At 29.5% G+C, this 15,166-nt stretch overlaps 1 protein-coding gene across 1 annotated transcript in view; it reads right to left on the reverse strand.

Annotated features, from left to right (window-relative positions):
* Window positions 1-15,166, reverse strand: part of LOC111690538 (protein pellino) — a 48,960-nt gene that overhangs the window by 7,686 nt on the left and 26,108 nt on the right. The window contains exon 2 of the mRNA XM_023453040.2: window positions 1,003-1,095. Coding sequence (XP_023308808.1) covers window positions 1,003-1,095 — 93 coding nt within the window. The remainder of the gene's footprint in view (window positions 1-1,002; window positions 1,096-15,166) is intronic.

Genomic DNA, 15,166 nt, shown 5'->3' on the forward strand with positions numbered 1-15,166 from the left:
AACTAGAACTGAACTAGAACTGAACTAGAACTGAACTAGAACTGAACTAGAACTGAACTAGAACTGAACTAGAACTGAACTAGAACTGAACTAGAACTTAACTGAACTGAACTAGAACTTAACTGAACTGAACTAGAACTGAACTAGAACTGAACTAGAACTGTGCTATCTCATGACCGGCTATTAAAGATTTTACTGTTTCACAATTTTTAAATTTCATTACAAAAATTAGTTTGTAATTTTTCCCCAGTTACATAATGTTTACATGTTTGGCGACCCTTCACTTTAAGTACTGAGAATTTGTTGTCGTGAACTTAATCTTATTTGTAACTTGTACTGGTGGCGCGTTAAATGTCAATGTATTCAAATTGATTTAAAAAGAAAGGTGTTCTTTTTTTGTTAATTTATGCTGTAACGAACCAAATGTCGTCTAGTACATTGAAACAAATGTTTGCCCTGACTTAATTGTTTGCGTTCGTGTTAATGTCTGTTAAGATATTTTGAAAACTACAGTGTTTATAAGTGCGTAATATTCGTCCGACCGTCTTTGGGTCAGTCATTGGTATTGGGCTGTATGTCTGTCAGTGTAAGTATTTATTTTTTATTTTACTTCTTCATATGTTTGTGTCTGTCGATATGTCTGTCTGTTCTTTGTCTGCGGCTCAATTAGTTAAAAACAATTCTCTGTAACTTGAAAGTAAAGAAATGTGTACACTAACAAAATTAAACGATTAAAGTTTAAAGGTGTTTTTATTTGTTGTTGTAACTGAAAATTAAATTAGTTACAAAATTTTAAGTGCCCAGAACAAAAGTACAAATAAATTTTCTGTTTAAATGAAAAATAAGGCCTGATATAATAATAAAGATAAAAACTTAACTGCCACATAGAATAAGTTACAAAATCAGGTCACTTTAAAAAATTAATCATTTCAAATTGTTTATCAAATTTTATGAACTTACGATTTTGTGTTTCTTTGTTAATTATATTTTATTTCAACTTACCCCAATATAACTAATTCTCCATATTTTACACGTGGTTTTTCATGACCATCTGCATCTGATTCCGCTAATGTGGGGGATTCTGAACCATCAGTGCTGCAAAGAAAAACAAATATTTTTTTTAAGATATTATAACTTATTTATTTTTTTTATTTTAGAATTGTTTATGTTTTTAGAATATTTCTTATTGTCTGAATCGTTTGTTCAATGAATGAAGTCGTATAAATTCATTCATAAAAGTTGAAACAATGCAGAGCAGCAAACGATTAAATAAGTACGTGTGAACCATGCTGTTGCCAAGACCCACACACAAATCTGAAACAATCCATGCCAGACCAGACCACAAGACTAAAATGCATGAAATGTTTAAAGACAAAGAGAACTCAAAGAAGGAAACTTACGAGATATTTAAGTAAAACAGAAATAAAAATAATTGTACAATACGATTTATTTTTGCAGTATAATAGGAAATGTTTAAAGTTGTTGTAAAAAGCAAATAAATCGGTTTAGAAATTATAGAAGAGATTCAGAGGGACTCATATACTTATCAATCACTATAAACGGACCATACCTTAATCGCTGAACCAAACAAAAAATAAAGATATAGGTAGCACGACCGATTTCAGCTAGTTGTTTTGTAAAAAAAATGTTCAAACTTTTGGAACAACCCAACACTACTTTTATTTACATAGTAGCTTTTCAAAAGAATATCAAATTTTTCATGTATACACGTCTCCGGGGTATTCAACTACTTCTTACTTTTAAACAGCAACTCAGCTGGTTTTGCAAACAATTTTTATGCAAAAACTACAAAAAACTAAGGGGAACAAAAGAGAAAAAAAACTTTTAAAGTGCATAATACATGCAAATATGTGCATATTAAAATGCAGTTATGTTTAAGTAATATGCACAAAGTACAATGAATGAATATTATATATCCAAACTAATCAGATCAAATAACACCAACAATAATATCCTAATACATTTATGCACAATACATAATACAATTGAATTCAGTTGAAAACATTTATGGATGGGTGATTTGTGCGGATCTAAGGGGGAGAGAGAGAGAGCGAGAGAACAGCAACAGCATTATTAGTGAATTACTTTTAACTGCTTAATAATAGAATAATGTCAAGTATTTGATTAGTGCAACTGAAAAAAGATGCTTAAGTATAATAATTCAATTAATTTCTTTAACAATTGAATTAGTTCATTTCGTATAATTCGTTGCAATTTCAAATAATATTTATTACTGGCGCCTTGTCTGTGGTTATTTCATTTTTGGGGTTTGTAGCATTTTTCAACCCCTAATAACACACAATTTGACTTTGTTTTATGTCATTTTTAATTTATTTTATGTATCCCTAAATATCAGGGGTTGTAAAAAAACAATGATTATCTCTTGCTTCTTCAAATATTTTCGCTTTAATATAGAAATAGAAATTTTGAAAAAGTTCAGAACACAAAAGTGGTTTATCTATTTTTATTAAAATCGTGTTAAGCAACACTGAAGTAGATTCATTAAAAAAAGAAAACGAGTTCGAAAAGGTTCTTCTTGGGTTTTTTCGTTGTTAGTAAACTCAGCCACAGTTTAGTTTTACCTAATATTTTACACCCTTAAACACAGATATTTCCTTGGTTGAAATTTCATTAGAATTACCTAAATATCAAATATCAACTTGTCTATCTATCTATCTATCTATCTATCTATCTATCTATCTATCTATCTATCTATCTATCTATCTATCTATCTATCTATCTATCTATCTATCTATCTATCTACCTATCTATCTACCTATCTATCTATCTATCTATCTATCTATCTATCTATCTATCTATCTATCTGTCTATCTATCTATATATCTATCTATCTATCTATCTATCTATCTATTTATCATCTATCTATCTCATTCTTTAAATTTAAATCAAAAATAATTATTTTATGGAACTTATATATTCGGTTTTGGTCCCTCCAAATGTACAACCCTAAAAATATTACACAATTTTTTTTGTGAACCATCCTACTTCAAGTGAAAATCACTCATATCATTCATTAGTGACAAATCAATAATGACGCACCAACAAACAAAACATACAAAGTTGGTTAAAAGCGGTTTAAACTTGAACCAATTTTATAAAATGCAGTTGGAAACAGAAAAAATATAGAAAATTTCATGTAGGAAAATACGCAGAAAATATATATTTTTTTTTTTTTTGGAAATATATATTTTTTATTGTTTTAAACATTAAAATTGCATGTCAATTGAATTTACAGATCTTTTTAGTTTTTTTCCAGTGAAATAAAAAAGTTATTTTAAAAGGGTTAAATTTAAAGCAAAAAAATATTTGCATGTCACATTTTTTAACATAATGACATTGAAGCGAAACGTTATAAACAAAAAAACTTAAATGAAAAAGTTAAAAAAGTCATGGCAGATATAGAAGAGGTTATTCAAAATAGGCGCAGCTAATTTGCTTTACTATAAGTTTATCTTTTACCCCTCCTTAGGAGTAAAATAAAAAAAGGTTGGGTTTTGAGGTTTTTGATTTTGAAAAATTTTCAATAAATTACTATAGCTGTAAATGAACGTAATACTTATGTACAAAAGGTAATAAAATAAAACGTATGATAATCGTTTACATTAGGTCAAAGGTTAAAAGTAACGGTTGTTAAATAAAACTACAACACACTTAAGTATTTTACAAAATAAATCTATTTAATATGATATGTCTGCTCTATTGCGGTAAAAAATTCAACTTCAGAATATAATAAATCTTGTTAATTGCCTAAAATATATTGAACTTATTAACATTTGTCGATTGGAATATTTTTGGAAATTCCAATAAAATCTCTATACTTTTTACTTAACATTACAATTTCCAGCATAGAGCAGTTGATATCATAAACGGCTTTAATGAAAGCAATTTTTGTTGAATATGAAGAAAAAGGACTCCCTGGAACCTGATCTACAAGTAAGATTATTTCTTATTTACTTCTATCGTTTTCTTTGAAGGTGTGTACAAAACCTAACAAAACAAAAATACAATAAATAAAAAAAGTCTCCTATTACAAAAAAAATTCATGGCAAGTATTTGTTTTCGTTTCATTTTTCAAGATTTAAATCTGTTTATTTGCAAAATTTAACACAATTTGTAATAGGGATGTGTTTGTTTATTCATTCATCTTTTTTTCTTTTTGTGCTTTTGTACTGATTCTAAGAGATGCATAAAATCCAGACAGAACACCTGCACTTGCACATCAATACTGAAGGAAAAAAATCACACACAAAATAAACAAAAAAGAAGAATAAAAAATTATATCAAAAAACCAAGTACAAGTATGTGGATCATTGTCAGACATATGTTTTTTTTTGTTGTATTTCTTTTTTAATGGAATCGGAAATCCTTTAAATGATGACATGAAATGCAGAAAATATGCACACTTTACTACATACACACATACATACTTTATTAAAATGTTAAAGAATATACTCTTACATCCATATTCTTGTGTGCATTTATGCCGGTATATACTTTTATAAGTATTATTAGGGGTAATCACAATTGAACTTTTGATTAAATAAAACAATATTTCATCTCTAAGTCATATGTTTATAAAAAATCTAATGAAATCTTCTATGACAATCAGCATTCTACAAGGCGTTTTCTATGCAAAGGTTTCTTAAAGAAAGCTTTTAAAACCATCAATTATCTATGACGGTTTAATAATAATAAAATTTCCATGACGGCCATTTTCTATAAAGACTATCAGTTTATAACTAAAACCTTGTATGACGATCACATGAATATGGAAATATTAAATCACTAATAGTTCTTTATAGTAAGCCGCCTTAATGGCGATAAGTTTTCTATAAGAAAGATAAAGATAGTTTTTTAAAGAAACTTTTAAAAGGATCAGTTTTACGCGAAATTTCGACAATTACTTTCTATAGAAAATTTCTGATAATCAGTTTTCTAGTGAAAACTTTTAAAGAATCAGTTTTCTATTGGAAACTATAATGATCAGTTTTATACGGAAATATTACATAACGAGTAGTTTTCTATAGAAAACCTTTATGAAAAGCTCTTCAGACTATTAGTTTTTTACAGAAATTTGTTATGACGATCACATTAATATGGAAATATTAATTAACGAATAGTTTTTACTATTTTTATGTACAAACCTTTTATCATGGGCAGCTTTCTACAGAAAACTTTAGAGACGATCAGTTCTCTGTACAAAACTTTTGTAATGATCAATTTCTTAAAGAAAACTTTAAAAATTATCAGTTTCTATAGAAATTTTTGAAAACTAGTTTCTGTATTACATGTATATGACAATCAATAAAGAAGATTGCTTTCTTATGAAAAGTTTGAAATGACGATCAGTTTTCGTATCGTGTTTTTAATAGAAAACAATAATTTCCATATATTTACTGTAAAAAGTATTAATTTTGCTCAGTTTTCTAGTGAATATATTAACATATAGATAGATTTTTAATTGTAATTTTTCTCTTTTAAGATTTTTTTCAATCACTCCACTCTAGGAAAAAAATACGATCAGTTTCTTAACCATAATGTTAAGATCAGTTTTCAGGAGTAAAACTTTAACAATTTAAAAAGAAAGAAATTTTTACTAATATTTTTCTTCTGTGAATACCATTATTGTAAAATATTTTATTTGAAGTAAGAGTCATGTTATTAGAAATTTATTTTAGCGTAAAATATTTTGTTAGTTTTTTTTTTAATTATATGAATTTATTACATAAATTGTATTTATTTTATAACTACCATACAATTTAAACACGAAAGTTATGTGGTAATTAAATAATAAAAATTTAAACCCAAACAATGGAAAATACCACAACTTTGTAGACAAAAAATATATAAAATTATTAACACAACAAATTCTGACAAATGTTAAATTTTGTTACAACAAACTAAATTCAAGAAAAAATCAATGAAAAGAACATTTTCTAAATTCAAACTTTATTTTAGTTGCTGTAACAAAAAATGTTTATTATACACATTACAGCTTTTCAATGAAGTTTTATAATGTTTTATATTATTCCAAAGAAATAAACATAAAACAAATTAAAACAATTTAAATATCTTAATCATATAGTCACTTCCTTAGTTTATTACACTGTTTAAATATTTTGATTACTCTTTTATATTTAATTATAAAACTGACCTACAATAAACAAGAAATGAAATGTTTCCAGACAGTCTCTGACATTTAAATTCAATATTAATCATTGTCAATAAAAAGTTTAACATTTTAATATTAATTACTTACATCAACCTACTAAACTTGCTAAAAATAAAAATAATTTTTCATAAAAATATATGTATGTAATATTCTCTTTAAAAATAGTTTCGTTTTGTTTTTTCACTTTGAAATTCTAAAAATAAACTAAAACGTTGAATTTACATAAGCTGTCATAAACAGCAATGACTATTATCACAGTATATTTTTTCTATTTTTTTTAACAAATAAGTAAACAAAGAATATGAAATTTACACGCCAAAAAATATTGCATATTAAAAACTAAAATTATGTTTCCTTAATACATTGTGTCATTTAATACTGATTAATATATCTAAAATAATTTTCTATAATAAATTAGATTTTTTATTGAAAACCTACAAGTCCATTTTCTGGCTAAACTAGAGGAGCTAGGGCCAAAACAATGAAAATCTGTGATCACTTTTATTTCCTATAAAATTTTGATTTTTTAAGTGAAAACTTAAAAGTCCATTTTCTGGCTAAACTAGAGGAGCTAGGGCCAAAACAATGAAAATCTGTGATCACTTTTATATTCTACCAAAATTCGATTTTTTGAATGAAAACCTAAAAGTCCATTTTCTGGCTAAACTAGAGGAGCTAGGGCCAAAACAATGAAAATCTGTGATCACTTTTATCTCATAGCAAAATTTGATTTTTTGAATGAAAACCTAATAGTCCATTTTCTGGCTAAGCTAGAGGAGCTACGGACAAAACAATGAAAATCTGTGATCACTTTTATTTCATACCAAAATTCGATTTTTTGAGTGAAAACCTAAAAGTCCACTATCTGGCTAAACTAGAGGAGCTAGGCCCAAAACAATAAAAATCTGTGATCACTTTTATTTCATACCAAAATTCGATTTTTTTTAATGAAAACTTAAAAGTCCATTTTCTGGCTAAACTAGAAGAGCTAGGGCCAAAACAATGACAATCTGTGATCACTTTATTTCCTTCCAAAATTCGATTATTTGAGTGAAAACCTAAAAGTCCATTTTCTGGCTAAACTAGAGGAGCTAAAGCCAAAACAATGAAAATTTGATTTTTTGAATGAAAACCTAATAGTCCATTTTCTGGCTAAGCTAGAGGAGCTACGGACAAAACAATGAAAATCTGTGATCACTTTTATTTCATACCAAAATTCGATTTTTTGAGTGAAAACCTAAAAGTCCACTATCTGGCTAAACTAGAGGAGCTAGGCCCAAAACAATAAAAATCTGTGATCACTTTTATTTCATACCAAAATTCGATTTTTTAAGTGAAAACTTAAAAGTCCATTTTCTGGCTAAACTAGAAGAGCTAGGGCCAAAACAATGACAATCTGTGATCACTTTATTTCCTACCAAAATTCGATTTTTTTAATGAAAACCTAAAAGTCCATTTTCTGACTAAACTAGAGGAGCTAGGGCCAAAACAATAAAAATCTATGATCAATTTTATTTCATACCAAAATTGGATTTTTTGAATGAAAACCTAAAAGTCCATTTTCTGGCTAAGCTAGAGGAGCTACGGACAAAACAATGAAAATCTGTGATCACTTTTATTTCCTACCAAAATTCGATTTTTTAAGTGAAAACATTAAAGTCCATTTTCTGGCTAAACTAGAGGAGCTAGGGCCAAAACAATGAAAATCTGCGAACACTTTTATTTCCAACCAAAATTCGATTTTTTAAGTGAAAACTTAAAAGTCCATTTCCTGGCTAAACTAGAGGAGCTAGGGCCAAAACAATGAAAATCTGTGATCACTTTTATATCCTACCAAAATTCGATTTTTTGAATGAAAACCTAAAAGTCCATTTACTGGCTAAACTAGAGGAGCTAGGGCCAAGCAATGAAAATCTGTGATCACTTTTATTTCCTACGAAAATTCGATATTTTTTAGTGAAAACATAAAAGTCCATTTACTGGCTAAACTAGAGGAGCAGGGCCAAAACAATGAAAATCTATAATCACTTTTATATCCTACCAAAATTCGATTTTTTTAGTGAAAACCTAAAAGTCCATTTTCTGGCTAAACTAGAGGAGCTAAGGCCAAAACAATGAAAATCTGTGATCACTTTTATTTCCTACCAAAATTCGATTTTTTAAGTGAAAACTTAAAAGTCCATTTTCATACCAAATTTCGATTTTTTTAAGTGAAATTTAAAAGTCCATTTTCGGGCTAAACTAGAAGAGCTAAGGCCAAAACAATGAAAATCTGTGATCACTTTTATTTCCTACCAAAATTCGATTTTTTAAGTGAAAACTTAAAAGTCCATTTTCATACCAAATATCGATTTTTTTAAGTGAAATTTAAAAGTCCATTTTCGGGCTAAACTAGAAGAGCTAGGGCCAAAACAATGAAAATCTGTGATCACTTTTATTTCCTACCATAATTCGAGCTTTAGAGTGAAAACCTAAAAGTCCATTTTCTGGTTAAACTAGAGGAGCTAGGGCCAAAACAATGAAAATCTGTGATCACTTTTATTTCATACCAAAATTCGAGTTTTTGAGTGAAAACCTAAAAGTCCATTTTCTGGCTAAACCAGAGGAGCTAGGCCAAAACAATGAAAATCTGTGATCACTTTTATTTCCTACCAAAATTCGATTTTTAAGTGAAAATTTAAAAGTCCATTTTCATACCAAATTTCGATTTTTTTAAGTGAAAACTTAAAAGTCCATTTTCTGGCTAAACTGGAGGAGCTAGGACCAAAACAATGAAAATCTGTGATCACTTTTATTTCCTACCAAAATTCGATTTTTTAAGTGAAAATTTAAAAGTCCATTTTCTGGCTAAACTAGAGGAGCTAGGGCCAAAACAATGAAAATCTGTGATCACTTTTATATCCTACCAAAATTCGATTTTTTAGTGAAAACCTAAAAGTCTATTTACTGGCTAAACTAGAGGAGCTAGGGCCAAGCAATGAAAATCTGTGATCACTTTTATTTCCTACGAAAATTCGATATTTTTTAGTGAAAACATAAAAGTCCATTTACTGGCTAAACTAGAGGATCTAGGGCCAAAAAAATGAAAATCTGTGATCACTTTTATATCCTACCAAAATTCGATTTTTTTAGTGAAAACCTAAAAGTCCATTTTCTGGCTAAACTAGAGGAGCTAAGGCCAAAACAATGAAAATCTGTGATCACTTTTATTTCCTACCAAAATTCGATTTTTTAAGTGAAAATTTAAAAGTCCATTTTCTGGCTAAACTAGAGGAGCTAGGGCCAAAACAATGAAAATCTGTGATCACTTTTATATCCTACCAAAATTCGATTTTTTAGTGAAAACCTAAAAGTCTATTTACTGGCTAAACTAGAGGAGCTAGGGCCAAGCAATGAAAATCTGTGATCACTTTTATTTCCTACGAAAATTCGATATTTTTTAGTGAAAACATAAAAGTCCATTTACTGGCTAAACTAGAGGATCTAGGGCCAAAAAAATGAAAATCTGTGATCACTTTTATATCCTACCAAAATTCGATTTTTTTAGTGAAAACCTAAAAGTCCATTTTCTGGCTAAACTAGAGGAGCTAAGGCCAAAACAATGAAAATCTGTGATCACTTTTATTTCCTACCAAAATTCGATCTTTTAAGTGAAAACTTAAAAGTCCATTTTCATACCAAATTTCGATTTTTTAGTGAAAACATAAAAGTCTATTTTCTGGCTAAACTAGAGGAGCTAGGGCCAAAACAATGAAAAACTGTGATCACTTTTATTTCCTACCAGAATTCGATTTTTTGAGTGAAAACCTAAAAGTCCATTCGATTTTTTTAGTGAAAACATAAAAGTCCATTTTCTGGCTAAACTAGAGGAGTTAGGGCCAAAACAATGAAAATCTGTGATCACTTATATATCCTACCAAAAACAATGAAAATCTGTGATCACTTTTATTTCCTACCAAAATTCGATTTTTTGAGTGAAAACTTAAAAGTCCATTTTCTGGCTAAACTAGAGGAGCTAGGGCCAAAACAATGAAAATCTGTGATCATTTATATTTCCTACCATAATTCGATTTTTTTAATGAAAACTTAAAAGTCCATTTTCTAGCTAAACTAGAGAAGCTAGGGCCAAAACAATGAAAATCTGTGATCACTTTTATTTCCTACCAAAATTCGATTTTTATTAATGAAAACCTAAAAGTCCATTTTCTGACTAAACTAGAAGAGCTAGGGCCAAAACACTGAAAATCTGTGATCACTTTTATTTCGTACCAAAATTCGATTTTTTTTAGTGAAAACGTAAAAGTCCATTTTCTGGCTAAACTAGAGGAGCTAGGGCCAAAACAATGAAAATCTGTGATCACATTTATTTCCTACCAAAATTCGATTTTTTGAGTGAAAACATAAAAGTCCATTTTCTGGCTAAACTAGAGGAGCTAGGGCCAAAACAATGAAAATCTGTGATCACTTTTATATCCTACCAAAATTCGATTTTGAAAATCTGTGATCACTTTTATTTCCTACCAAAATTCGATTTTTTAAGTGAAAACTTAAAAGTCCATTATCTGGCTAAACTAGAGCAGCTAGGGCCAAAACAATGAAAATCTGTGATCACATTTATTTCCTACCAAAATTCGATTTTTTGAGTGAAAACATAAAAGTCCATTTTCTGGCTAAACTAGAGGAGCTAGGGCCAAAACAATGAAAATCTGTGATCACTTTTATATCCTACCAAAATTCGATTTTGAAAATCTGTGATCACTTTTATTTCCTACCAAAATTCGATTTTTTAAGTGAAAACTTAAAAGTCCATTTTCTGGCTAAACTAGAGGAGCTAGGACCAAAACAATGAAAATCTGTGATCACTTTTATTTCATACCAAAATTCGATTTTTTGAGTGAAAACCTAAAAGTCCATTTTCTGGCTAAACTAGAGGAGCAAGGGCCAAACCAATGAAAATCTGTGATCACTTTTATTTCATACCAAAATTCGATTTTTTGAGTGAAAACCTAAAAGTCCATTTTCTGGCTAAACTAGAGGAGCTAGGACCAAAACAATGAAAATCTGTGATCACTTTTATATCCTAAAAAAATCGATTTTTTTTAGTGAAAACATAAAAGTCCATTTTCTGCCTAAACTAGAGGAGCTAGGGCCAAAACAATGAAAATCTGCGATCACTTTTATATCCTACCAAAATTCGATTTTTTTAATGAAAACCTAAAAGTCCATTTTCTGGCTAAACTAGAGGAGATAGGGCCAAAACAATGAAAATCTGTGATCACTTTTATTTCCTACCAAAATTCGATCTTTTAAGTGAAAACTTAAAAGTCCATTTTCTGGCTAAACTAGAGGAGCTAAGGCCAAAACAATGAAAATCTGTGATCACTTTTATTTCCTACCAAAATTCGATTTTTTAAGTGAAAATTTAAAAGTCCATTTTCTGGCTAAGCTAGAGCAGCTAGGGCCAAACCAATGAAAATCTGTGATCACTTTTATTTCATACCAAAATTCGATTTTTTGAGTGAAAACCTAAAAGTCCATTTTCTGGCTAAACTAGAGGAGCTAGCGCCAAAACAATGAAAATCTGTGATCACTTTTATTTCCTACCAAAATTCGATTTTTTAAGTGAAAACTTAAAAGTCCATTTTCTGGTTAAACTAGAGGAGCTAGGGCGAAAACAATGAAAATCTGTGATCACTTTTATATCCTACCAAAATTCGATTTTTTAAGTGAAAACCTAAAAGTCCATTTTCTGACTAAACTAGAGGAGCTGGCGCCAAAACAATGAAAATCTGTGATCACTTTTATTTCCTACCAAAATTCGATTTTTTAAGTGAAAACTTAAAAGTCCATTTTCATACCAAATTTCGATTTTTTTAAGTGAAAACTTAAAAGTCCATTTTCTGGCTAAACTGGAGGAGCTAGGACCAAAACAATGAAAATCTGTGATCACTTTTATTTCCTACCAAAATTCGATTTTTTAAGTGAAAATTTAAAAGTCCATTTTCTGGCTAAACAAGAGGAGCTAGGGCCAAAACAATGAAAATCTGTGATACTTTTATATCCTACCAAAATTCAATTTTTTAAGTGAAAACTTAAAAGTCCATTTTCTGGCTAAACTAGAGGAGCTAGGGCCAAAACAATGAAAATCTGTGATCACAAAATTCGATTTTTGGGTGAAAACCTAAAAGTCCATTTTCTGGCTAAACTAAAGGAGCTAGGGCCAAAACAATGAAAATCTGTGATCACTTTTATTTCCTATCAGAATTCGATTTTTTGAGTGAAAACCTAAAAGTCTGGCTAAACTAGAGGAGCTAAGGCCAAAACAATGAAAATTTGTGATCACTTTTATTTCCTACCAAAATTCGATTTTTTTAATGAAAACCTAAAAGTCCATTTTCTGACTAAACTAGAAGAGCTAGGGCCAAAACACTGAAAATCTGTGATCACTTTTATTTCGTACCAAAATTCGATTTTTTTAGTGAAAACATAAAAGTCCATTTTCTGGCTAAACTAGAGGAGCTAGGGCCAAAACAATGAAAATCTGTGATCACATTTATTTCCTACCAAAATTCCATTTTGAAAATCTGTGATCACTTTTATTTCCTACCAAAATTCGATTTTTTAAGTGAAAACTTAAAAGTCCATTTTCTGGCTAAACTAGAGGAGCTAGGGCCAAAACAATGAAAATCTGTGCTCACTTTTATATCCTACCAAAATTCGATTTTGAAAATCTGTGATCACTTTTATTTCCTATCAAAATTCGATTTTTTATTTGAAAACTTAAAAGTCCATTTTCTGGCTAAACTAGAGGAGCTAAGGCCAAAACAATGAAAATCTGTGATCACTTTTATTTCCTACCAAAATTCGATTTTGAAAATCTGTGATCACTTTTATTTCCTACCAAAATTCGATTTTTTAAGTGAAAACTTAAAAGTCCATTTTCTGGCTGAACTAGAGGAGCTAGGGCCAAAACAATGAAAATCTGTGATCACTTTTATATCCTACCAAAATTCGATTTTTTAGTGAAAACCTAAAAGTCCATTTTCTGGCTGAACTAGAGGAGCTAGGACCTAAACAATGAAAATCTGTGATCACTTTTATATCCTATCAAAATTCGATTTTTTAAGTGAAAACTTAAAAGTCCATTTTCTGGCTAAACTAGAGGAGCTAGGGCCAAAACAATGAAAATGTGTGATCACTTTTATTTCCTACCAAAATTCGATTTTTTAAGTGAAAACTTTTTAAGTTTTTCTGGCTAAACTAGAGGAGCTAGGGCCAAAACAATGAAAATCTGTGATCACTTTTATTTCCTACTAAAATTCGATCTTTTAAGTGAAAACTTAAAAGTCCATTTTCTGGCTAAACTAGAGGAGCTAGGGCCAAAACAGTGAAAATCTGTGATCACTTTTATTTCCTACTAAAATTCGATCTTTTAAGTGAAAACTTAAAAGTCCATTTTCTGGCTAAACTAGAGGAGGGCCAAAACAGTGAAAATCTGTGATCACTTTTATTTCCTACTAAAATTCGATCTTTTAAGTGAAAACTTAAAAGTCCATTTTCTGGCTAAACTAGAGGAGCTAGGGCGAAAACAATGAAAATGTGTGATCACTTTTATTTCCTACCAAAATTCGATTTTTTAAGTGAAAACTTAAAAATCCATTTTCTGGCTAAACTAGAGGAGCTAAGGCCAAAACAATGAAAATCTGTGATCACTTTTATATCCTAAAAAATTCGATTTTTTAGTGAAAACATAAAAGTCCATTTTCTGGCTAAACTAGAGGAGCTAGGGTCAAAACAATTAAAATCTGTGATCACTTTTATATCCTACCGAAATTCGATTTTTTTTAATGAAAACCTAAAAGTCCATTTTCTGACTTAACTAGAGGAGCTAGGGCCAAAACACTGAAAATCTGTGATCACTTTTATTTCCTACCAAAATTCAATTTTTTGAGTGAAAACCTAAAAGTCCATTTTCTGGCTAAACTAGAGGAGCTAGGGCCAAAACAATGAAAATCTGTGATCACTTTTATTTCCTACCAAAATTCGATTTTTTAAGTGAAAACTTAAAAGTCCATTTTCTGGCTAAACTAGAGGAGCTAGGGCCAAATCAATGAAAATCACTTTTATATCCTACCAAAATTTGATTTTTTGAATGAAAACCTAAAGGTCCATTTTCTGGCTAAACTAGAGGAGCTAGGGCCAAAACAATGAAAATCTGTGATCACTTTTATATCCTACAAAAATTCGATTTTTTGAATGAAAACCTAAAAGTCCATTTTCTGGCTAAACTAGAGGAGCTAGGGCCAAAAAAATGAAAATCTGTGATCACTTTGATGTTTTGAGTGAAAACATAAAAGTCCATTTTCTGGCAAAACTAGAGGAGCTAGGGCCAAAACAGTGAAAATCTGTGATCACTTTATTTCCTTTTATTATTGGTAGGCCAAAATTCGATTTTGAAAATCTGTGATCACTTTTATTTCCTTTTATTTTTGGTAGGCCAAAATTCGATTTTGAAAATCTGTAATCACTTTTATTTCCTACCAAAATTCGATTTTGAAAATCTGTGATCACTTTTATTTCATACCAAAATTCGATTTTTTGAGTGAAAACCTAAAAGTCCATTTTCTGGCTAAACTAGAGGAGTTAGGGCCAAAACATTGAAAATCTGTGATCACAAAATTCGATTTTTTAAGTGAAAACTTAAAAGTCTATTTCCTGGCTAAACTAGAGGAGCTAGAGCCAAAACAATGAAAATCTGTGATCACTTTTATTTCATACCAAAATTCGATTTTTTGAGTGAAAACCTAAAAGTCCATTTTCTGGCTAAACTAGAGGAGCTAGGGCCAAAACAATGAAAATCTGTGATCACTTTTATATCCTACCGAAATTCGATTTTTTGAGTGAAAACCTAAAAGTCCATTTTCTGTCTAAACTAGAGGAATTATATGCTAA

This window comes from Lucilia cuprina, chromosome 4, assembly GCF_022045245.1.
Source record: "Lucilia cuprina isolate Lc7/37 chromosome 4, ASM2204524v1, whole genome shotgun sequence".
In the NCBI taxonomy this organism is placed as follows: Eukaryota; Metazoa; Arthropoda; class Insecta; order Diptera; family Calliphoridae; genus Lucilia; species Lucilia cuprina.